Source organism: Rosa chinensis, chromosome 2, assembly GCF_002994745.2.
Source record: "Rosa chinensis cultivar Old Blush chromosome 2, RchiOBHm-V2, whole genome shotgun sequence".
NCBI lineage: Eukaryota > Viridiplantae > Streptophyta > Magnoliopsida > Rosales > Rosaceae > Rosa > Rosa chinensis.
Window position 1 is genome coordinate 55,738,180 of NC_037089.1, and position 25,129 is coordinate 55,763,308.

Here is a 25,129-nt window from a genome sequence, read left to right on the forward strand (position 1 = left end):
AAACTGCCCAAAGCAGCTTACTAGCCAACAAATCTAAAAACCTGGAACTACTGAAAAGAAAAGCAAAAAAAATAAAACTTCCCTAACCCTACCCAGTCTAAAAATGGAACCATTGTCTTGAGCATCTTAACGCCTAAGACCTCAAATGGTGTACGTCAGAACAAATCAACACAGACATAGTACGAATCAAAGACTGACATAGGGTTAAGAAAGGAACAGGCCACCTCCCAAAGGCCCTACCCAACCCAAAACTAAAAGAGAAGAAAAAAAAGAGAGATGGGCTAACCCATCCAGGCCACAAAGTTGCAGCCCAGACATATTGGAGGCCCATTGGCCCAGAACCCATCTTCTCTCTCTCTTCCCTTCAGATCAAGCAAAATGGAGCCGCTGAAAGGATGCGGTCCATCAATCTTCTGGCAGGTGACCGCGCTCCTCCATCATTGCCTTGGACTACGGGAGAAACTCCAGGACCTCGGCTTAGAAGCAAATCAAACCGCCACCCCCAAAACCTAGGGTTGCCGCCTTCCTACCAGAAACTCCACAGAGCCATGCAGGGAACCACCGCTCAACCAAGCTGCCACTTTGCCCCGATTCGAATACCACTGCTGCGCTCCCTCGAACTCAACAACCGTTGCTGCTATCTTTGTGGATCACCACCGTCGCAAAATCAGACACAAAAAACACCTGGACTCGCACCCTTAACAGTCTCAACAATGCTGCAGCGATCCAGACAAAACTTTCAACCTGCGCCACTGTTGTACCATTGTTGAACACCACCATGAGAGCGCGCTGCAGCCTTGCCTGGTTAGGGAAATGAAGCTTCACCGCCGCTAGCAACACAAAACCCTAGGTTTCATTTTCCGAGGTCGCTCCAAGAAACTTGGAGGCCTCAACCATTATACGATATGACTAAATTTATGAAATCTTTTTAAAGTAAGTTTTATTGCTAGAATCTCTTTTTTATAGATAATGTTTAATCTCATTTGGTCTAAATTTTCCAGAAATATATCCACATATTATAACGGCACCAAAATTGGAAGCCTTTAAACGAAGAACAAAGAAAAAAAGGAAGGGGCTTCGACCATTTACCCTAATTCTAGGGATTTTTTTTCCCCTTACACCATCCACTTATTTTTTTTCCCACTTACCCATAAACACTCTAATAAGGTCTTCCCTAATAACCGATTAAGTTTTTTTTTTTTTTTTTTTTTGAGACCATTTTCCCCTCATCTCTTTGTTACATAGAGAGAGAGAGAGAGAGAGAGAGAGAGAGAGAGAAGTCATAGGAGACTTCGCGAGACTTTGATAACCAGCCGCGGGAATCAGACTACTAGAATCCGGTCACCCGCCATCCCCCAATAGATCTTTATTAGGGGGGGGGGCAATAAAAGTTTATGAAACCTTACCGGAGGTCCTCAAAGAGGTCTTTGGAGATCTCATAGGGGGCTGGAGAGGTTTATTGCCCCCCAATAGAGCTTTATTGTCCCCCAATAAACATTTCAGTCAGCAGAATGAGAACTAATATTTCTAAAATTAGACAAATAAAACTTTAATTAAGGAAAAAACGAGGAGATTACATCAATTCAAAACATTTATTTCCCCCTAATAAACTATCAAATTGTGTGGAAACTTTTGTTTGAGAACCCTATAGCATATGCCCAAATTTGTTTGATCACATAAAGACGACTTTGTAGAAATTGAAAGCACTCAATAATGATCGATAAATAATATTTGTTTGGTAATATATGAATATGAGTATAGCTGAAGGCATTAAGAGGAAAAACCTTTTGTGAAGAGGATGAGGACGAAGGCATGCATACTTTTGTAATAGTATATTTGCTGTTGTGTGATATGATATTGTTGAAAATGATAATGTAATATATGTAGCCCACCATTTTAGAGTACTGGGAGTCTTGCCACTACAGTAGACCACTTAAAACTTTAAATTGATTACCTAAGTAGTCGATCCAATACTCAGCCATCACACTTTTCCTTGCAGAAGCATTGTCACCGTAACCATGTGCTTGGCTCACTAAATTTTCATTCTTCTTTTTCCAATTTTCCTCAGCAACCAACAAGGTTTCGGAGATTAACACAAAACCAAACAAGAACGATGGAAGGATTTGGATGAATGCAAAGTGTGAAAGAAGAAGAGGCAAATGATCGAAGCAGAGGAAAATTGGAAAAAGAAGAATGAAAAATTAGTGAGCCAAGCGACTGAGCTGCACCACTCTCCAGATCCCTTCCATGACTCACCGGCCTTCGGCATATGAGATGAGATTATTTGAGAGATGGATGGCTTCTAATCTGAGCCAGAACGAAATGAGTCTGGGCTTGCCGGAGGAGGACTCTACCGGATTCTGATGACATGAGGAATTGTTTCTGAGAGAGAGAGAATATGAAGTCATCGGTGATTTTGCATAGAGAGAGGAGAGAGAGATTTGATAGAGGCATATGTAAATTCATTCATTAGGTCGAGGGTAGAATTGTTATTTTACTTTAAACTAGGTGAGTGAGAATAAAAATATGTTTGTAGGGTAGGGGTCATTATTGGCCGAGCTAGGGCTGGCCCTACCATAAATTTTAGGGCTTAGGGTCGGGTCTAGTCAAAATCAACAAAATTTAGGATAGGGTAGGGTCGGGCTAGGGCTTAAATATACTAACCCTTATCCACCCGAAAATACCGAGCCGCTAGGGCTAAAAGGGTCGGGTCAGGCTGGCCTTCCAAATAGGGCCAAATAGGATCGAAATGGGCTGAAAAGGGCCTTTGTTTGTTTAACAAAAAGAAACACATTATTTATTTTATTTTTTTCTCAAAATGTGGCTCAATGGTTATATAGATAGTACAAGACTCAATGTTTTTTGTTGACCATATTTAATATATATATTGGAATTAACTTATTGTTGTGGAGAAATTGAAATTGAGAGGAAATCGCTGTGTATTCTCATTGATAATAGGGGCCTTTTTATATAGAGGATTACAATGTATAGAATCTCAATCATACAAGGAAAGTAATCGTACATTGAATAGAAATCTAGATCATTCTAAATTAACCCTATTACCACTAGGTCAAGTAACCTAGAGTTTGGGCCAAACACAAATTAGGGTTTACTTGAACACTCCCCCTTATGTTGCCCAAACGCGGTGCTTCTCTCGTTGCCTCGTTAAAAACCTTGCCGAGTAACAAAAACCTAGTGAGACAAAAATAACCTCGGTTGAAGGGGAAAAAGAGCACAACACACTCTTCACGTTTCGAGGTGAACATGTAGATATCTCCCCCTGATGTCTGCGTCTTCTCCTAATGACTACGATCATGGGAGTTTAGATAATTTCCGCAAGCCAATTATTGCCACATGTTTCTCGAACGTGGATTTGGGCAATGACTTAGTAAACAAGTATGCCATATTATCCTCAGATCGAACCTAGTTCACTTTGGTATTTGAGGAGAGTCTGTTGTTGCTTATTATGCTTGGTGTTGTCGCTTTTGATGTAGCCTTGCTTCATTTGTTCAAAACGAACAGCATTATCCTAAATGCTCGTAGGCTCATCTTGTGGTAGACTTCAAACCACAATTGTTCGAACATGCGTGATTATGGATCCAATCCATAAACATGCACGAACCACTTCGTGAAGAGCAATAATCTCTGCATGGTTCAAAGATATAGCGACTACGGTCTGTTCTGTAGACCTCCAAGATATCACGGTCTTTTCCCATGGTGAACACTTAACTAGTTTGGGAGCGACCTTTGTGTGGATCAGAGAGGTATCCAGTATCAGCAAAACCTTCCAAAACACTTATATCGTTTTGGGATGGGGATAGAGAACGCAGGCCAGCGTTGGCAGCCTTTCTGGTATGTGATGGGTCCGAATCCATCTTCTCTCTGTAGGGATAGAACAAGCCCATATCAATCGTACATCTCAAGTACGGAAAGATATGTTTTACACCAATCAAAATGGCGTCGCGTTAGCACAGAGCTATATCTTAGCTAACAAGTTTACTGCAAACAAGATGTCTGGTCCTGTGTATTGAGCTAAGTACAAGTTTACTGCAAACAAGTAAGGCATTTCTGCCTCTAGCACATCTTCGTCATCATCCTTCAGATGAAGAGGGTCCTTTTCAGGATCAAGACTACGGACTATCATGGGGGTGCTTGAAGGTTTGACCTTGTCAAAATGCCTAAGCATCTATCTACATGATGCTTAAGTTCCAAACTGAGACATAATCGAGTTCTCCTATAATCCTTCATCCCAAAATCGGATTTCAAGTGTTCAGCGGTTTTTCTTAACTCTTTAAGGTCTTCTAATGAAGATCATGTCCAACATGAATCGCGATGGAATCTGAAAATTGTTATGGAAACATGTGGGCATATCCCTTCCCAATCAAGTAGTCATTTTAGCTAGCGTTTCAACCTCTTTGTAAACGCGCTCCGTGGTCTAGAGGCTCTTGACTTGGGTAAATGAAGTTCACCATGAACCTTCATGTATATTCCGTATCTAGATCCCTATAGAGATACGTACTGACCACATTTGTAAGCTGCATATTCAGTTATTCAGAAACTACCAAACTGACAGGGTAGTGGAGTGCAATGACATCCATTACGAGAGAATATGTCTCATCGTAGTTGATTTCAGGGTGTTTTATGAGAAGCCTTGCGCCATATTACCATCTCTTTTTCTCACTACGCTTTCTAACGAAGACCCATTAGTCAACAGGTTTTATGTTAGGAGGTGTTAGCATCACTAGCTCGAAAACTTTCCTCTTCGTTAGAGAATCCATCTTAACATGGATCACATCTTTCCATTTAAGCCAAATCTCTCTACATTGGCATTCATTCATCAACGGAGCGTGGTTTGATATCATCTGACTCAACAAACTAGGGCTGGGCATTTAAGCCCGAAAACCCGGAGGCCCGGACCAGCCCGTCAAAGCCCAGCCCGTATGGGCCGGGCCCTATTTTTTTTGTAAGTAAAACGGTTCGGGCCGGGCCTCTACTCTCACATAAACGGTTCGGGCCGGGCCCTGACTTTCACAAATGAAAAACCCGTTTAGGCCCGTTTTAGATAAAAGAGCTTGTGTCCCTATATTAGTGGTTATAATATAAGGCTCAAAATCTTATCATAGGTATGATCACATTGAATCAGAATCTTCAACCCTAAAGGCCCAAATCTAATTTCACTACTTCACTCTTCACCCTATACTTTCTGCCGCCTCTCCAGACTCCAGCTCTCCTCCACTCCTCCTCTAGTCATCACGTTCAGCAGCCTGACCTGAACTGAATAGCCTAGCTGCGCCGCGGCCGCGACCTGTCTCTCCTCCCTCGCCTCCTTCTTTTTGGGTTTCTCCCTCTCTGCCTTCGAGGCTTCGATTGTTTTGGTCTTCTAGTCCAGATCCGTGTGATTGAGCTCTATGAAGCTAAAGATCTAAACCTGATCTCGGTTTCTCACTTTCTCTCTTTCCTCTATTCCATTCCTTAGACATATAAGGTATCCAATCGAGCTCCTCTTTATGTTTCCAAGCTCAATACACTTGTGAATTCTCTTTGCTTCGTTGTTTGGAAGAGATGCTATAAATTTTGGTTCTCATGCTATTTGTTCCTTATCTGACATGATGATGTTGTCATTCCAATTTTGCAATACACTTCGATTAAGCCTTTGGGCGATAGAGTGCTCGGGAGGATCAACACCGTGGAGGAGAAAACCAAATCGTCTTTTTGTTTGAGCCATAGCACAAACAAAGCTTCAAGGAGGTGAAGTGGTTGTTGTCAGAGAGGCAAAGCTGTTGGCTTCTAGTCTTCCAATTCTCAATCAAGGTTTCTCTCTCTCTCTCTCTCTCTCTCTCTCTCTCTCTCTCTCTCTCTCTCTCTCTCTCTCTCTCTCTCTCTCTCGGTTAATCATAGAATTTGTGTATGATATTTGAATTGAGCAACTTGATATTTGTGTGTTGGTTTTAAGCTGCAAGTTTGTGTTTTTTTTTATATTAGTTTTGCTTGCTTGCTGGTATATTGGTTGCTGCTTGTTGTTATGAGTAGGATTATGACAAACTTGTATATTGCTTGCTTGCTTGTTGGTGCATTGCTTACTTTATTGAATCACTTGTTGCTGAATTTTTTTATCTTGGCTGGTGCAGGGAAAAATTGGGAAAACTTCTACTACACGCTGGCCATCAATTTTGCTGAATAGAAGACTGGAAAAAAAGGCTGCTGAATTAGTTCTTCCAAATTTGGACTTTATATTTCAATTGCAGCTATGGAAGTTGAATTTGGACTTTGTGTTAAATTGCATCTTAAATTGTTCTTGACTTCTTGTAATTGAATTTGGATAATATGTATTTTTAATATGGATATTTGAATGTATAGCTCAAACTTTGATTATGGTAGTGTTTTGAACTTCAACATGTTGAGATGAATGAAATATTGAAATCTGGATATATATATATATATATATATATATATATATACAGACAGATAGCAAAGTAGAAAACTTGTATTTGGGCCCCAAAGCCCTGAAACCAGGCCCGAAAGGAAACGGGCCGGTCCCGGGCTGGTCCCTTATAGTGCCAAAACTGGCTTTGGGCCCGAACCGTAAAAAGCGGGTCGGGTTCGGGCCCAGTGAAATTTTAGTTGGACCCGGCCCGTGCCCAGCCCTACAACAAACTCATGCGCAACAAAATGCGCAACTACATCATCAATTATGATGGAGTTTTTATCCCACATCTCATGTACACTAGTGTAAGTTTCATAGAGCTCTATATTCTCGGGAATAGGTTCTGACGTTGAGGCGTCCCCCAACGATAACCCTTACCAGGAAGATTCTCATGAGATGGATTTTGAGTCTTGATGATCAAAGGATTGGAATGTGCCAAAGTGTCATTCGAACCGACGGGCCTCCCACGCATCCTAGCTGGGGCCATGGCTTGTAACGCCAGAGTGCCACTCTCTTTGGCGTTGGCACCATGCCTACCTCCGTGTAGGGTGGCGCTACGTTCTCTCGTAGGGACGTCCTTCCTTGCAGTGTAAAATGAGCGAGAGGCTTTAGAAGCAACCAATGAGAATTTTGGTTGGGCCTGAGTGTCTGAAACGCTATTTGAAGCAAGTTGGTGATTGCAGCATCACCTAAGGCGCCATCACCATGATGGACGCTATCCATGGCGTTATCGATAGGGACTGCGCCAGCCCTAAGCTGGTGGTGGACAGAGGCGGTGCCCTAGGCAGCTGCGTCGGTCACACTTAGTCCAGAAATCAACTTTTGATTCATGCTTCGTTTCGCTCAAAAGAAATGATGTCCATATGAAGTCTTTAGTAGACGGATCATAATATCATCACTAGGATGATCTATCCTATCATGACAAAGCCAATATGTGTCTAAATCCAATAGATCTTCTCTCATAACTATATTGGATTGAATAGCTCGAACAGTGACATAGAGTTCACTAGAGAGACACATAAACTTCTCTAATATGCGCCTTTGTTCGCAATCATTAGAGATATTGCAAAGGAACTCATTTCCATTCTCTACATGCATTTTCGCATGGAATCCGTTGGCTATTCATCGGTGCGATTCGCCCTAGAAGCGTAGAGAGTTTCTGTGACAGTAATCAGGGTGCCATTTGGCAAGTGGAACTTGGGCTATTCCATGTCCTTAAATTAATACTGATGACCCAGCCATCGTAGTCACAAAGTAATATGCTTAGAATCAAAATTGAGTCATAATGAAAAGAACTCGAAAGTTTATTCATAAGCCAACGGAGTTACATCATTGTCTCTTTGACTAAACAAAATCTAATCCAAAATGATAGCTAATGCAAAACAATGGTAGTCATCTAACTTCTTTCGGTAATTCCAAAATAAATGTGACTAGGTGAGTAGAGAGATGTCGGTGGAGCAAGGCTTGCTTGAGTACCACTAATCTCAGGACCTTCCTAGACATCACACTTACTTTGGGTGAGCCTACTTTGAAGAAAGACTAAGCCATTGGCATTTACTACAAAGAAATATGGCAATTGTCTATTACATCTCTTGGAAAAATAAAAACTTAAACAGAATTGGCGATCTATTGATCCCAATTTGGGAATAACCTTTATGTCGGTCAGAGAGGTAGCCAGCATCAGCAAAATTAACCAAAACATTATTTGGGGTTTCGATGTAGTGAGTGGCGCTTTCACCATCAACATTTTCTTTGGGGATTGCAGTTCCATCTGCGGTCCCTCTTGTCTCTCTGTAGGGAAATAACAGTCCCAAGTTAATGGTTTCTTTTAGGTATCAGAAAATGTTCTTGATACCATTCCAATGATGCTGCGTTGACGCTAAACTAAATATAGCTAAGAAGTTCACTTAGAATGTAATGTCTGGTTGAGTGCAGTGGGCTAAGTACAATAATGCGCCTATTGCACTTAGATAGGGAATTTCAGCTCCCAACATCTCTTCGTCATCTTCCTTTGGACGGAAATGGATCTTTCTTTGCATCCAAACTTCGACCGATCATGGGAGTGCTAGCAGAATGCGCTTTGTCCATGTTAAATCGCCTGAGCATCTTTTGGACATACGGAGACTAGTGGATTAGTATTCCACAAACTCGGTGTTCTAGTTCAAGGCCTAGACAGAATCGAGTTTTCCAAAGATCCTTTATCTCAAATTTGGATTTCAAATAGCTCGCGGTTTCTCTTATTTCATCAAGAGTACCTATTATGTTCATATCATCGACATATACAGCTACAATTGCAAATCCGGAACTTGTTTTCTTTATGAATACGCAGGGGCATAATTCATCGTTCTTATATCCCTTCTCAATCAAGTAGTCACTTAGACGGGTATACCACATTTGCCTGGATTGTTTCAATCTGTAAAGTGAGCATTTCATCCTAATTGCAAACTCACTCCGTGGTTTAAAGTCACTTGACTTGGTTAATGTAAAGCCATTAGGCACTTTCATATATATCTCTGAATCAAGAACCCTATGGAGATATGCAGTAACTAAGCCCATATTAAGCCCAATACCCAAAAACCTAGCTAGTAGCCCAAACTTTGAGAAAACCTAGCATACATCTCCTCTAATGACACCGTTGACGTCCATGCTACCACGCCTGTCATCGTTGTCATAAGTCAAAGCAAACTCTGGCACCGTCAGCATCACTATGACCAATTGCTTCTCCGTCTCCCATCATGGGGAGAAACTAGATATCATCAAACTAGAGGCAGTGGCGAACGCACAGTGGGACAAGTGGGGGCAGCTGCCCCCGGTTAGCTTTTGACATTTGGCAACTGAGCATTTCTTTTTTTATATGGGCCATGTTATACGTTGACACTTCCGAAGATGTTTCTTTTCTAATATATATATATATATATATATATATTGACATAAGTACGGTTGCATCTCACCAAATCTCTATAATTTTATATATGCAAAGGCTGATCCCTTTTCCCAGAGTCCCAGACGACCCCAGACCTTTTCTTCTTCTGTTTGTTCTACTGAGAATCCCCAAACAACCAAACTCAATACTTCCAGTCTTTGATTCGAGTCCGACATCATCGACTCTTTTAGTTTTCCATATCTGCTCTTCTGCAACTCAGCCTTGGATTGATCATTGATGTCTCTTAAAGGTTACTTCTTTATCTTCTAGTTTACTTCCCAAATATATGACTTTGTTGATTAGATTAAGTTACTTTTTTTTTTTTATGAAAATTGCAGTTGTGAAAGATTAAAGATGGAGAGAGTCTTTAAACGATCATCAAATGAGTTATCATCACCCCTCATAGAGAGTGAAAGATCAAAACAGAGTCGGGTAGAAATTGATTTGGCTAATATTCCATCTGATCCTGGAGAAAGAACTAAAATTTTAGATTATCATCCCGATATTAGGGATCAAATTAGAAGAGAGTATCTGCTAAGAGGTCTTTGTCAGCCTAGAAATCATCAATTTGTCCAAACACAGTGCGGAGAAGAGAAACGAAGGTTTGTCTCTGATTGGTTTAATGACTTCCCTAATTGGTTAGAATATAGTGTAGCCAAGATGCTGCATTTTGTTTGTGCTGCTATCTGTTCAAATCAAATGTTGGTGAGCAAGGAGGAGGTGATTGTTTTACTGGTATTGGTTTTTGAAAATGGAAGAAAAAAGAAAGATTGCATGATCATGTAGGGAAGCAGAATAGTGTCCATAATTAAGCACTGCAAAAATGTGAAGCTTTGATGAATGAAAAGCAGCATATTCAAAAAATTATTGATCAGAATGTACATCAATCCCGAACAGATTATCAAGTTCAACTAGAAGCTTCAGTTGATTGCATTCGGTTTCTTCTAAGACGAGGCCTTGCCTTTCGTGGTCATGATGAGTCAGAGAACTCAAGCAATCAAGGTAACTTTCTTCAGCTTTTGCAATTTCTCATTGATCACAATGATGAAGTGAGAGCAGTTGCATTGAAGAATGCTCCTGAAAATCTTAGACTGACATTATCTAGGATTCAAAATGACATTGTTAATGCTGCTGCTGTTGAAACTACAAATGTTATTATGAGAAACATGAGTGATGCCTTTTTTTCTATCCTAGTTGATGAATCTAGGGATGTACATGTGAAGGAGCAAATGGCTGTTACCTTTCGTTATGTGGATAAAAATGGGTGTGTGATTGAATCCTTCATAGGCATTGAACATGTAGCGAGTACTACTGCAATCTCACTTAAGAAAGCTATAGATGCACTATTCTCTAAACATGGATTAAGCTTCTCTAAGCTACGTGGTCAAGGTTATGATGGCGCCATTAATATGAGTGGAGAACTTAATGGTCTGAAGACCCTTATTTTGAAGGAGAACTCGAGTGTTTTTTATGTTCATTGTTTCGCACATCAGATTCAATTAGCTTTGGTCCATGTAGCCAAGAAACATGAAATTGTAGGTGCTTTCTTTGCATCAATTGGTAGTGTTGTAATTGTTGGGGCATCTTCTAAACATCGAGACATTTTTATAGAAAAGCAATCTCTTAAAGTCATTGAGGCACTTAAAGTTGGAGAACTTACAAGTGGACACGGACTCAATCAAGAAACTGAAATTAAGTGTTCATGTGATACGCGTTGGAGCTCACATTATGGTACTCTTCTAAACTTTACTGTCATGTTTTCTTCCATAATTGATGAGTTGGATGAAATAGCATTTGATAAAGTGAGTTCTGATCAGAAGCATGAAGCTTTTATTTCTTTGAAGTTGCTGCAATCATTTGATTTCATATTCAGTTTGCATTTGATGAGAATTATACTTGGAATCACTCATGAGTTATCACAAGCACTACAAAAAGATGATCATGACATAGTGAATGCTATGGATTTAGTGAAAGTGTGCAAGAGAAAATTGCAGACTTTTAGGGAGAGTGGATGGCTTTCTTTGTTTGAGCAGGTTGTTCTATTTTGTGGAAAAGAGAATATTAGTGTTTCAAACACGGATGATCAATATGTATGTCTAGGAAAATCAAGGCGTAGAGCTCCTGAAATGACAAATATGCATTACTATCGCGTTGACTTTCTTTTGTGCAGTAATTGATTTCCAACTTTAGGAGCTAGATAACCGTTTCAGTGAGGCTACTACTGAACTTCTCCTTTGTTTGGCATCTCTAAGTCCTAATTATTCATTTGCAGCTTATAATAAGCAAAGTTTGATGCGTCTTGCTGAGCTTTATCCTCATGATTTTTCTGCATCAGAGTTGTTGTTGCTAGAATGTCAGATAGAGACTTATATTGATGATATACGATCTACCAACAAGTTCCAAGAATTGCAAGGGATTGATGATCTTGCAAAGAAATTAGTTGAGACAAGAAAGCATAAGACATATCCTTATGTTTATTTACTGATCACTTTGGCTCTAGTACTTCCTGTTGCAACAGCCTCTGTTGAAAGAGTTTTCTCTTCCATGAATATTATAAAGAATCGAATTCGCAATCGAATGGGAGATCAATGGATGAATGACTGCTTAATTGTATATCTTGAGAAGGATATATTCAATTCCATTGACAATGAGTCTATTATTCAACGTTTTCAAAACATAGCACCTCGTAGAGGACAATTATAGATGTGGAAGTACTCTGCTTTTGTAGGTATGTGCTCTTTTTTGCTTCTTGCAAGCTCTCTGTTTTGTTAAACTTTTTGTGCTATTGGATATTGTTTTTCCATGTTGAAAGGCTGAGTATGATAGTTTGTAATGAATGAGTCACATGACATTTGCTAGTAAACCCTGTTTCTTTGATTGCATTCCTTTTCTTCTTCATTGGTGCAAATCTGTTAATGAATGAGTCACTTGAAATTTTCTATTAAACTCTGTTTCTTTGAATGAGTAAACTATGCTTCCTATTTGGTACAAGTTTGTTAATAAATGAGTTACTTGAAACCTGCTCCCAGTGATATATATTCCTACGTACACCACTGACTAGAGGTACCATCGATCACCCCCACCAGAAAAAGACTTGTAAGCTTTAATCAAATTGAGGCAATTGCGAATCAACATTGGCTGCCTGGGAAAGAGTAATAAAGAATGAAATCACCGAAATTGCCTTTTGTAATAGATTACTAGTGTAATAATTCCAAGGCTTGGGAATAGAACGGAGTATAATACTAGTTGCCTGCCTTAGCTAGTCACTGCATTTATTTCGTATTAGTTACTAATCCTGATATATGTTTAGTAACTTTCCGTTGCCAGCCCTGTTTCTCTCAGTCTCTAGGTTGGTAGAAATCAAATACAAAGTTGATCTGATGATACCAATTTTCTGCCTATATTTTCTGGAATTGTCGTGTTTGGTTGTCCTTTCAATTAGAAATTTTTACAATATCAATATTGTGCCCATATGGGGTTCGAAGAAATGCTCGTATGAACGACTGAAAGTAATGCTAGGATCTTTTGTGCCTCTATACTTAAATGTTAATTAGCTTCGTTAACATCAGTGCAAATTTATGAATTTTCAGTTGCCACCGCTGTTATATTTACAGAGATCAAGGCTCGGTTTCTGAAAATATTTTCAAATATAGTAAGATCATTTTGGAACGAATGGGAGCTCCGCAAAATGGTTGTATGAAGCCTTGGTCTACAGCTTTTGCAGGTCAAATAAGGGAACCGATGGATGAGAAGGCCAAGCATCTGGTTATCAATTGGTGTTTAGTGCTCAAACTTGCTAGCAGATTGGGTTGCATCTGTTTCGCTGAGCACCCTTTTTAGTAGGAGTGGAGAACTCCGAGCCAAATCTTCCGAACCAAAATATGCCTTCATGGCATTTTGGGGTGTCGTGAGTTATCAACCTTGTGTAACACTAAGATTAGAATGATTATGTCTACCACTATGAAGTGACAACTAATTAAGTCTACAACTGAGATTAGTGGTGAAATGATTCATTGAGCATTAGTGATAGATTTTTTTATTTGTCAATTACACGGTGTCCTCAAAAGCTTCCTAGGCCTAGAGACTAATCTGTGCTCGGGGGATCTTGTCAGAACACTTCCTCCCCCTGACCACCAAGAATATATTGGGATTTAACTCCAATAAGCGTCGGCGGGATTCGAACCCGGGTGTGGGGGTTCCACACATGGAGGCTCTTACCAACTCGACCACCTGTGGTGGTTAGTTATAGTGATAGATGAGTTGTAGTGAGCTGTATGCTTTATTGTAATCCTGTTTAAACTTCAGTGTTAGATGAATAGATATATAGATTTACTCGATATCTAACTTGGTATTAGAGCATAGTTCTTCTTGGACGTCGTATAGACCGGCCTCGTCTCTCCAAACCGCCTTTGTCTTCCTCCTGCGCCAAAGAGCAACCTGTCCAGTTCATCTTCCTTCAGCGCCAAAGATCAGCTGTCTGCGTCACTTCGCTGCTCTGCCCAGACCGTCGTCGACCGAATTCTTCAGTTCATCGCTCTCCAAAGATCGACCAGATTTTGCGTTGTCATCAGTCCGATTCTCTCCAAGCGGTGAAGTCATCCTTCATCCATCCCAGATCGGATTCTTTAAACCGACTGCTCTGCTGCTCAACCAGTTTCCGACGTCGTTGCCGCCTCATACCGGTCGCTCGCCTCACTCAGGCCTCTTCTCTGGTCGGGTCGTCTTCATCTCCAGTCAGGTCGCATCAATCTCAACCCACCTCACTGTTTCAACTTGCCTCACTCACTCGGTCAACTCAACTCATCCAGTCAACTCCAACAGTTTAAAAAAAAATATATATATATATATATATATATATGTTACTATTATTTTTGGAGTCATCTGTTATTCTTATTTTCAGCTACGTACTTTGGGATTTGTGTTTTTTTTCTTTCTATTGTATTATTGCAATGGGTAGGTCAGAGTTCCAAGATCAATGAGGTCTAGAAGGTTGAGGTTTCTGTTCGAAGTTCAGATGGAGGTTCTTTTGGGGGTACGAAACTCAATGGTACCAACTTTCTGTCCATCTTCGTGGCATACACAAGATGGGGCATGTGACTGGAACAACCAAAGCTCCTAGTAAGGAGGATGTGGATGCCTATACTAAGTGGGAGGATGATGATGGATCTGTGATGGCGATCTTATTCAAAGCTATGACTGAAGATGTGCTACAGTTGGTAGAAGAGAGTGAGACTGCTGAAGCAATATATAAGACATTAGGGGATCTGTATACAAATGAGTCTAATTTTATACAGATTCATGAATTGATGTGCAAAGCTGGCAGTATGCAACAGAATGGGCAACCAGTAGCTATGTATTCCACCAAGCTGAAGAATGTATGGGCTGAAATTGATCAGAAGCGTCCTTGCAATATCAAGAATCAGGAAGATCTTGTGTGGTACTAGAAGGAGAAGGAACTTGAAAGGGTTCATGTATTCTTGAGAGGGTTTGATGAGAAGCATAGCAGTGCCAAGGGAGAATTACTCAGAATGACAGACCCACCTAGCGTAAACACAGCTTTCACATACATCCGTAAGGATGAGTCTCAGCAGGAAAGTGCCAAACATGCACAGGAAAGTGTCTAGCCTAGTCATCCAGGCCAAGTCACCTGCACTCTTCCTTCAGCAGCAGAGTTTAGTTCCCCTGCATCAGTAAGGTCCTCCACCAGACGTCACCAACCGCCCCCGTCCTCAATGCTCTTATTGCAATGACCTTGGACATGTTCGAGAGACCTTTTGGAAGCTGAATGGATACCCCAAAAAGAAAGGTTGTCGTCCTAAGGCAAAGGCAGCTGCGATTCAGTTGATCCAAGAACTAGACTTCTATGGAGTGGCCGGACAAGATCATCAAACCGAAGGTGGGGATGCTCCTACGACCTCTATAGCTGGTCGTGGTAAGATTGGTATGGCTTTAAAGGTTTCAAACTTTGTTGGTTCTGATATATGGATTATTGATTCTGGTGCCTCGATTCATATGACTTATGATAAATAGTATTTTACTGACTTGTCTTCCCTACCAGTGTCCTATGTAACTAATGCCAATGGTGAGGCCTTTACTGTGTTAGGGTCAAGATCAGTTTGTATTAGTCCCACCTTAGAACTTTGTAATGTGTTATATGTACCTGACTTGTCTCATCATTTGATATCTGGTCCACAGTTGAATAGTGATTCTCAATGTTCTGTAACCTTTTATCCTATGTATGTGATTTTTCAGGATCTTCTCACCAGGGAGATAATCGGTCGGGGGTATCTGAGGGGCATGTTGTTCCATATGGATCAGACATACGCATGGGAGAAACCAGGAGTATAGTCTCGCGCCGCTTTGACTTTGAATTCTGATAAGCTAAGTGAAATTTGGTTGTGGCATCGCCGTTTAGGGCATCCATCTTTTAGTCTTATGAGAAAAACCATGCCTATTTTGTTTATTGGTGTGGATGAGTCTGTTTTCCATTATGAAACATGTGTTTTGGCCAAGAGTCATCGTGCTACTTATTCTCCTAGTGTTTCTAATAAAAGTATGGGTTATTATCACAAATGGTACCTGAACTTATCCTCTATTTTATCGATGGTACCTAAACTTCAATTTTGATTACAAGTAGTACCTGAACTTTTCGATTTCATTTTAAATGGTACCTAAGTCCACCTTCGATCACTATTCCGGCCAAAAAAGTCAAATCTAAAAAAATAAAAAACAAAAAAAACAAGTTCAAGGCAAGTCTATTACCAAAAAACCATCACTATATATGATCGCAACCCTCAAAATCATCAAAAATCATCATTATGATCGCCTCCCATGCCGTTTTTAGTCGGAATAGTGATCGGAGGTGGCTCTAGGTACCATTTAAAATGAAATCGAAAAGTTTGGGTATTGGTTGTGATCAAAATTGAAGTTCAGGTACCATCGATAAGATTGAGGTATAGTTCAGGTACTATTTGTGATAATAACCCTAAAAGTATTTTTCCTTTTGAGTTTATTCATTCTTATGTTTGGGGACCTTCTAGAGCCTACTGTATCGGGTATGAGATACTTTGTGTTGTTTATTGATGATTGTACAAGACTATCATGGGTTGCTCTTCTTAAAACCAAAGAAGAAGTCTTTCCAGCCTTTCAAACTTTTCGTACTCTTCAAACACAATAAAATAGCACCATTAGAGTCCTACGATCTGACAATGGGGGGAATATGTTAATCATGTTTTCAAAGAATTTTTTCAAACACATGGGATTGTTCACCAAACTACATGTCCACAAACTCCAGAACAAAATGGAGTGTCCGAACGGAAAAACCATCATTTACTTGACATGGCTCGTGCCATTCTCTTTAGTGCTCATATGCCTAAGTATCTTTGGGGCGATGCTGTACAAGTTTCCTCCCATCTTATCAATCGTCTTCCATCTAGTGTCCTTCAGGGAAAAATTCCATTTGAGGTTCTAGCATCTCATGTCTCCTTGCCATCATTTAATAATCTTCCTGCCCGTGTTTTTGGTTGTGTGGCTTTTGTCCATGTTCCTAAAAATCAAAGGTCTAAGTTGGTTGCCCGGGAAATTAAGTGTGTGTTTGTTAGTTATGGAGGATATCAGAAAGGGTACAAGTGCTACCACCCACCTACTAGAAAGTACTATGTCACTATGGATGTTACTTTCTTTGAGGACATGAGTTATTTTTTCTCCTCTGATCCTGCTCTTTAGGGGGAGAATTCATATTTTGAAGAGTTGTATCATGGTAAGGAGGAGGAATTGGTTCGATGTGAATAAGTAACACTGGCAGAAGCTCCAAGCATCCAGGTACCAGTTTCAATCACTGAAACTGAAGCTAAAGACACAACTGTCCCCTCAATCGTTGCTCCTACCCCTGACCCACAGCTCCCTGGTATTGAAGATCACTCATCTGAGGTATGTTCACCTACTGGTACTAATAGTAGTGAGTCCAATGTTGAACAGTATGTGTTGCCAAATAGGTCTACTCAAGGTCAGCCACCCAAAAGATATGAACCCACTGTTCATGCAAAATCAAAGTACCCAGTAGCTAATTACATGTCCACTAGGAGATTGTCTAAGTCATGTGCATCATTTGTGAATCAAATATTTGCTGTATCAGTACCTAACAAAATACAGGATGCGTTGGGGGATCCGAAGTGGAGGAAGGCAATGGAAGAAGAGATGGAGGCGTTACAGAAGAACGATACTTGGTAGCTGGTGCCTTCACCACGAGGCAAGAAGGCTGTAGGTTGTCGTTGGGTGTTCACCATCAAACATAATGCAAATGGATCAGTGAATCAATATAAAGCACGCCTTGTAGCAAAAGGGTTTACTCAGACGTATGGTATAGACTACGATGAGACTTTTGCTCCTGTTGCCAAAATGAACACTATTCGGGTTCTGCTTTCTTGTGCTGCTAATTTAAATTGGCCACTCCGACAGTTTGATGTCAAGAATGCATTTCTTCATGGAGAGTTAGCTGAGGAGGTATACATGAGTCTTCCACCTGGGCATGTAGCTGCTTCTCTTGGTGATTTTGTATGCAAGTTGAGAAAATCTATGTATGGTCTCAAACAGTCACCTCGTGCTTGGTTTGGGAGGTTTTCACAGTTCATGCGGAAGTTTGGTTACAAACAGAGTAACTCAGACCATACCTTATTTCTCAAGCATCAACAAGGGAAGGTAACAGCCCTAATCATTTATGTTGATGATATGGTAATCACTGGCAATGATACTATTGAGATGGATATACTACAGAGACAGCTAGCCTCTGAGTTTGAGATGAAGGACTTGGGCAAACTAAAGTACTTCTTAGGAATGGATGTAGCTATGGGGAGAGAAGGGATCTACTTGTGCCAGAGGAAGTATATTCTTGACCTACTGACAGAGACAGGTATGTTGGATTGCAAACCTATTGACACTCCTATTGAGCAAAACCATTGTTTAGCAGAGTATCCATATCAAGTACCTACTGACAGAGCTCGCTATCAAAGGTTGGTTGGGCGCTTGTTCCCCGATGAACATCTAGATTTGAGAATTGATGCTCGACACAAGTCTGTGCTAGGTGATCGACGCAATTAGGGTTGCCAAGGTACTAAAGGAAATTCCGAAGCGGTGGAAATTGATAATAAGTGTGTGGGTGGAGATGTTGAGCTATGCAGCAACTCGTTGTTCATGGAAGCAGCATGCGGAACGACTTGGAGAAGGAGGAGAACTACTCACTCATGTCCGGCTTCTTATGACACATTTAGGTTTGACTGAACAAATCCACCCAGTGGACCCTAAAAAAGTTGATGAGGATGAAGTTAAGGATTTCCAAGCACTGATTCCAAAGGGTAAGGACTCTAGTTAGGTTTCCATTTGTCTCGCTTCCGATCCTTAGCTTAATGCATTTCTAAATGACACAGACAGACCCTGAGAGATTATCGATCATCTGAGGTTTTCTTAACCATTATGTGTTGTAATAACAGTCCTATATTTGTAAAACAAATAAAATATCTGCGGTGCGCCATGTATTTTATGTGAAATTGGTCTGATCGATCAAGAAACGAACGGAGTGCACATATCTAATTAGAAGCTAGTCTGTAATAATAAAATGCATCTTCCTAGCTACGTTTTGGATCTTCTAACTCGAGTAAAGAAAAGTAGAAAACAATCCTACTTAGAATGATTTGTTGAGTCGATGCACCTGGAACAAACTTATCTTGGCTAGGTTTTCTTCTTACTCAAAAGAAAATTCAAATGTTTATAGTACTTGATCAATAGATGTAGAACTAAGCGCAGTTCTTAATTAAAGCCTCCAATATTTGATCAGACTTGACCCTTTTGGCAAAAGTAAACTCCATTTTTGGCTTCCTTTTTTGTTACGATCCATATTCAACTCGTTTCTACTAGTTTGCGGCTTTGACACACCATCCAAACATACCATTAGCTATATGCAAAACTGGTTTTTGTTTGCATTTGCACACAAGCTAGCGCCTTAATTTTCCAACGGGCCGGCCCTTGGTCTATAGTTAATATTTTCGTTCTTATAATCTGGCTCTTGGCTCTTGTTCAATGCACTTTGGCACATTGTTGCTCGAGGCATTCCATGTAAGGAAAGTCGGGGTAATAAAAAAGTATGGTACATACAAGTAGACCTTCGAAATGATGATAGAAATTAAGAGACGAATATATACAATATGATCGACAGTGTGTGCATGTTGCAAATTTCACACCCCCAAATTAAGCTCTTTTACCCTTTCCATGCCTAAAACGAAAAGCGGGTACTATAAGGCCATAAGGGTATAATTTACATGGCACATATAGCAACCACCTCTATATTGAAGCAATGCGCAGGTGCCCAAATTCCTCACTGGCAAAGCAAAAGAAAATCAAAACATAGCATAAGATTGATTTATCTCCATAGCTTCATAGCTTTGTCGAGCTATGACATCCAATGAAATATGTGCGCGTAAGTTTACTGTGGCTCACCTCATAACATTTGTGACGAAAAATTGTTTGATTCACCATGTTTACCAAAACTTCACACGATACTCTTGCCTGCCAAGTTTCAATAGCCAAAATATTACAGTATCACTTCTAAGTCTTTAACCCTAATCAATCAACTTGAAACTTCAAATCTTAATGTAAAAACTAAGCAATGTGTTATTGAGGGTTGGTTACTTCTACTAGAGCAGGGATCTCAAAATAAATTAGTTAGCCTTATTTGTGAGTAGTAATGGAATAAATACTTTACGTAGTAGCACATACTGTAATTAGGAAAATGATTTGTGGCCTCAATGAGGCCTAAGATTTGTGGCCTCAATCTTAGGTGTCATGCCATGTCATTTACACAAATCATCTATTTGTCAAATCATGCCACGTAATTCTTGAGAAAAAGACCATCTTATCCTTCCAAAATCTAATGACTCTAAATTATTTTGGTTTTTTACCTCAAAAATTATTTTGGCTTTCTTCTAAAAAAAAAATGGCTTTCTTTCATTTATTTTTCATTACACTCATGCTTAGATTTAAATATCAATTTTTTTTTCTTCAATCAAGAGTAAAAAAAATTTCATGAAATTTAGTCAATGGATTTGCACGTACATTCGATTAACAGATTTGTATAACACATGTATATGAATTCAACCTTTGTTGGGTTCCTGCAAATTTTGAAAATATAATGTAAAAATACATATTCATATAATTGTATTTTTTTCTTTTGTTCATTGTTTTCTCTTTATGTAGCTAGGGTTTAAAAGTTAGATCTGAATTTATTATTTTTTGTTTGTCTTTCCCTTATATTTAGATTGTAGATGTTAATTAATGGTTGCTAACGTGTAATTTTTTCTTACCTCTTAATTTAGACATAAGTATTTCCCAAATTCAATTTACTAATGCTATATTTTTGTGGATGAAATTAATCAATATTTGGAAAGAAAAGTTAACGTCTATTTCTTGACACATAATTCAATATATTAATGCCATTTGGGAAGAAAAATTAAAGGAAAAAATTTAATTAAATGAAGAAAAATATTGATCAAAGAATCTGTAGACATATCCCTTAAATTAATATATAATTAATAGCTGATATTTTTTTTTCACCTAATTAAATTCATTAATGTAATTTATTCACCTCCTAACATCTAAAAGGAAATGTAAAAGGGTAAAGTTGGTGTTGAAATAGTATGATGTAGCAAGATATATTATATGGAATTGAAAATAAATTTTTATTTACTTACATGACATGACACCTAGGATTTGAGGCCACAAATCTTAGGCCTCATTGAGGCCCTATATCATTGCCCACTGTAATTATTATTTGCTAAATTGCTAAGTTTGTAGACTAATACAATTAAAGGGAACAAAATTGTTAACTTTTTAACATGTTCGGAAGAAGGGAAACCAAATTTCTCATAGTTTATCACGGTCAGCCTTGAAGATGAAACAATCATGGTATTGTAAGGAGGTTGGACTCCATGGTTAAATGAGTTGATTGTATTTCCTAATTTTGTTGAAGTGGTGGTTGTTGCTATGGAACAATTTTACTCGTTTGCCTATCAATGATGAATAATATCGTTTTGAATAAAAAAGAGAAGAAAAGAAAAAGTGTCACTTTAACACTAGTGAAAGCAATATAATTACGTACGTACCTGCAAAGGGAAGTGGAAGACTAGGACGCCGAGCCTCCCCCGGACCTCCGTAACAGTGTCAAACGGTACGGCTCCCTTGGCCAAGTCCTCCAGAAGGAGCACCACGTCCGAAAACACTCCGACCCCATTGAACTCCACCTCAGCGTCAACGTAAGATGACCCAAAAGCCCTCACGTGTCCCTGCTGGAACCTCACCTGGCCCAGCCTCTTCCCTCTGTAGCCAACCCCGACCTCCAGCGCATCGTAGTCCATCGAGTAAACGTCGCCGTTCCGGACCTTGATCCTCACTGCCATGCACAGGTCGATGGTCACGCGCGGCCGGGTGTGCACGTGGACTCTCTTCAGCTTGAGCCGTACGATCTTGAGGGAGGGATCGGAGGGCCAGAAGACGTAGAGGGAGGAAGATAGGAGGAGGAGGAGAAGAGTGAGAAGAATGGTTGTGCTGCGTTGTGGGAGCTGGGAGGAGTAAGAAGATGGTAGAACGTTGTCGCTTTGGTCGTGGGCTAATGGGATGTAGGGGTGGTGCTCTGGTGGTGGTGGTCGGGTTTTGGAGGGAGCCATGTGCTCTGTGGTAGTGGAACTAGGAGTAGGGATGGAGCTGCTTCGTGTATGGGTTTGGGGTTTTGTTTGGTTGCTCTTTTGAGGTTTTTGTTTGGATGCTGGTTGCTTCGTGGTTATTTCATATATTATTACTTTTAAGATATTCCTACATAAATTCATCATTATAAGAAGTACAAGATACTTCTGTTGTTGTTGGAACAAGACAGATAGACTGGGTCATGCTGCTCTATATTTTTCTTTCATTTCATTTTTAAGTTTTGCTCTTGAGAATGAGTTAGCTTCTATTTCCGGGTCATGCAGGTTAAAATGATTAATGCTATTGAAATTTTTAATTTTAATTTTTTTTTTAGATAAAAAGTTCATATCAGTTGTATGACCTGATTTATAGATAAAAATAGTACAAAAGAATTGACTACTTTGTTTAGACAATGATAGCGTAGAGTAGTCTATGCTAACAAAAAATACTTCGCCTCACATGCACTATATTTAATAACTTCAACGCCGAGCACGCAACTGTCAAAGTTAAATACTTCTACAAGGGGAAGTCTAAGGTGTGTTGATGTTTGTCATACATCAACTTTTTAATTAATATATATTAAATTAAATTAATTGGTGAAACCTGTTGTACAGGTCAATAGGTTATCCAATTATAATTTGACATGTATATTTTAAAAAAAAAAAATTACCATACTAAGTACTCATTTATTCTTTTATACGTAAATCATTCAAAAACTTGTAATGAATATCGTAAATATGGTAATTACTTTTATTACAAGTATAATTATCATTAAATACGTCCAATGTGGTCTTTTGTTGTAAAATGACTCATCGATGATATAATTTACAAAAGAAAGGACTCTAATTACAAAAAGAACAACTGGATTACAAGAATAAGGACTTGAAAAGTTTTAGGTCTAATATGATTATTTACCATATAAACAAATCATTTGTTGTAGCATTGGTAAGTGGATCGTTTTTTTTTTTGTAAATGGATCATATTTCATGTAATTATCATAAAAACAACCATAATTACCACTTTATACCTCAATTGTTGTAATCTATAGTAAAATGCATTGTCAAACGAGTAATTCTCTCATGGATGATGAGATTTACACAAGAAAAGTATTAATTACAAAATATAGAACTTTAATACACAATTAAGGACTCGTGCCTCATTTACAATATATACATAAAGTTTTACCACTTTCACAGCAATTCGTTGTCACATTAGTAAAATGGTTCTCAGACTTGTAATATAAAAAATTACCACAAATAAGAGTTTGGTTACTACTTCTACAACAATTCGGTGTCAAACTTGTAATATTGAAGAATTACCACAAATACAACCTTGGTTATTACTTTGGACCTCAATTGCCGTAAAATCTAGAAAAAACATTGTCAAATAAGTCAATAACTCCTAAAGGACAGTAATTACAAAATAGACAACCTTATTACACCATAATGGACTCACCGCAAATTTACTTAAATATATGAAGTTTTACTATTATAGCAACACATTCGTTGTTTTATTAGTAAAGTGGTTCTGAAAACTTGTAATAATGAAGTATTAAAAAGTGAACTAAGTTTTTTTTTTTTTTCGAACTGAGGATTGGGTTCTCTATTTGCCTTTCTCTTCCAGCGTCCTTCTTAATTCTTCCTTCTTCCTTCTTCCTTCTTCCTTCTTACTTCTTCCTTCTTCCTTCTTACTTCTTACTTAATCTTTGGCTCTCAGATTATTTGCTTCTTCTTTTTTTCTTTTGTTGTCATTTTTCTTCTTTCTCTATCTTTTACTTCCTCATCTCTCCTCCAGTCGCACTCACCCTCAAAAACCAGATCGAAAAACATACCAAATACCAAACAACCAAATCTGAATCGTACCTTCGCCATCCGTTTCGTCATCCTTCTCTCTTAGCCTCTCACATCCTACTTCATTTCCTATGAAACCAATCTTGGCCCAAAATCCGTAATACCCAAATCAAAAAACCTAACACCTCAGCCCCAAATACCTCCTCCAATCTCATTTGCTCTCTCGACTTCTAGCTTAGCAATCAGTTGCTTGTCGCACTCGATTTCTATACTTGCAATCGAAATCTTGTGGCTCATTAGGTATTTCTTGCTTTTTGGTATATGTTTGCAGTCTATTTTCGGTAAATTGGAGTTGATTTTGGTTAGTTCTTTGGTTTTTGAATGTGATTCTATTGCAGAAATTGAAAGGGTACAAGGCTTCGATCAAATTTGTAGATTGAAGAGCTCGGCGTGAAGGCGACGCTGAAGCCGCACCAAGTCGAAGGCGCCTCGTGGCTCATACGGTGGTACCCTTTCAATTTCTCCATGATGAGTGCTGATGAGCTTTTCTCAAAGGGGAGGTTGCTGCCTTACAAGGGAAGTAACAAGAGCCAGATGCAGAGGGGTACTACCACTCTTAGAGACGAGCTTCTTGTGGAGGATCGGGAGGACGACGTGTCGTTTCATAGGCCTTCCATGACAATAAATAGATCGGTAGCTAGGCCTTATTTATTTATTATTATTATTATTATTTTTCAATAATGTTTACATTGGTTCAACTCAAGTGGGATTAGATGCACTTGAGAATAACAAATAAGATGCCTCAGTTTCCACCTTGCAGGCCAACAAATAAGGTGCACCCAAATGTCATATTTAATCTTGAATATCCAAAAGAATTTTTACCTTCAGATTTGACTACAATACATTCTCACACTATTCATCGGTAACATTTAATTTCTATGTAGAAAAGCAGAAAATTGTCCTCAATGTTGGTGCATGTTTAGTAGTTCTTAAAGATTTTACTTCAAGTCATCAAACATAACCTATAAACCCAAATCCCGAAACCTTTATTAGTCTGGTACCATTGTCTTCTTAATTTCTTTTAAAATTAGAAACAACTCTCATTAAACACCTATCAACGACCCTATAAAACAGATCAATCAAACCCAGAAAACAACATTCACAATTCTGGGAGCCCAAAATGAGCTCAAGGTGGTTTTCCCCAGTCCCTGCAGAGATAGACATTGCCAATGCTGTTGAGCCTGTCCCACATAGATTTCCAAAGAC

The 25,129-nt window shown here is 39.2% G+C and overlaps 2 protein-coding genes across 2 annotated transcripts; one reads left to right on the forward strand and one right to left on the reverse strand.

The window, feature by feature from the left end:
* Positions 1-10,183: 10,183 nt before the first annotated feature.
* LOC112184557 (zinc finger MYM-type protein 1-like) lies at positions 10,184-12,050 on the forward strand. The gene is made up of 2 exons (XM_024322822.1): positions 10,184-11,437; positions 11,538-12,050. Exons 1-2 carry the CDS (start codon positions 10,184-10,186, stop codon positions 12,048-12,050), a joined length of 1,767 nt encoding a protein of 588 aa, XP_024178590.1.
* A 7,374-nt stretch (positions 12,051-19,424) lies between these two features.
* LOC112189460 lies at positions 19,425-22,202 on the reverse strand. The gene is made up of 3 exons (XM_024328802.2): positions 21,497-22,202; positions 19,836-19,904; positions 19,425-19,716 (listed from the first exon to the last, which is right to left on the reverse strand). Exons 1-3 carry the CDS (start codon positions 22,055-22,057, stop codon positions 19,714-19,716), a joined length of 633 nt encoding a protein of 210 aa, XP_024184570.1. The 5' UTR covers positions 22,058-22,202; the 3' UTR covers positions 19,425-19,713.
* Positions 22,203-25,129: the final 2,927 nt, after the last annotated feature.

Coding starts and splice junctions, on each gene's coding strand:
- LOC112189460 (XM_024328802.2), bottom strand. CDS start 22,057: ATGGCTCCCTCCAAAACCCGACCACCACCACCAGAGCACCACCCCTAC. Junction 19,905..21,496: donor TCTTCCACTTCCCTTTGCAG/GTACGTACGTAA, acceptor GAAACTTGGCAG/GCAAGAGTATCGTGTGAAGT.
- LOC112184557 (XM_024322822.1), top strand. CDS start 10,184: ATGAATGAAAAGCAGCATATTCAAAAAATTATTGATCAGAATGTACAT. Junction 11,438..11,537: donor CAAACACGGATGATCAATAT/GTATGTCTAGGA, acceptor TTCCAACTTTAG/GAGCTAGATAACCGTTTCAG.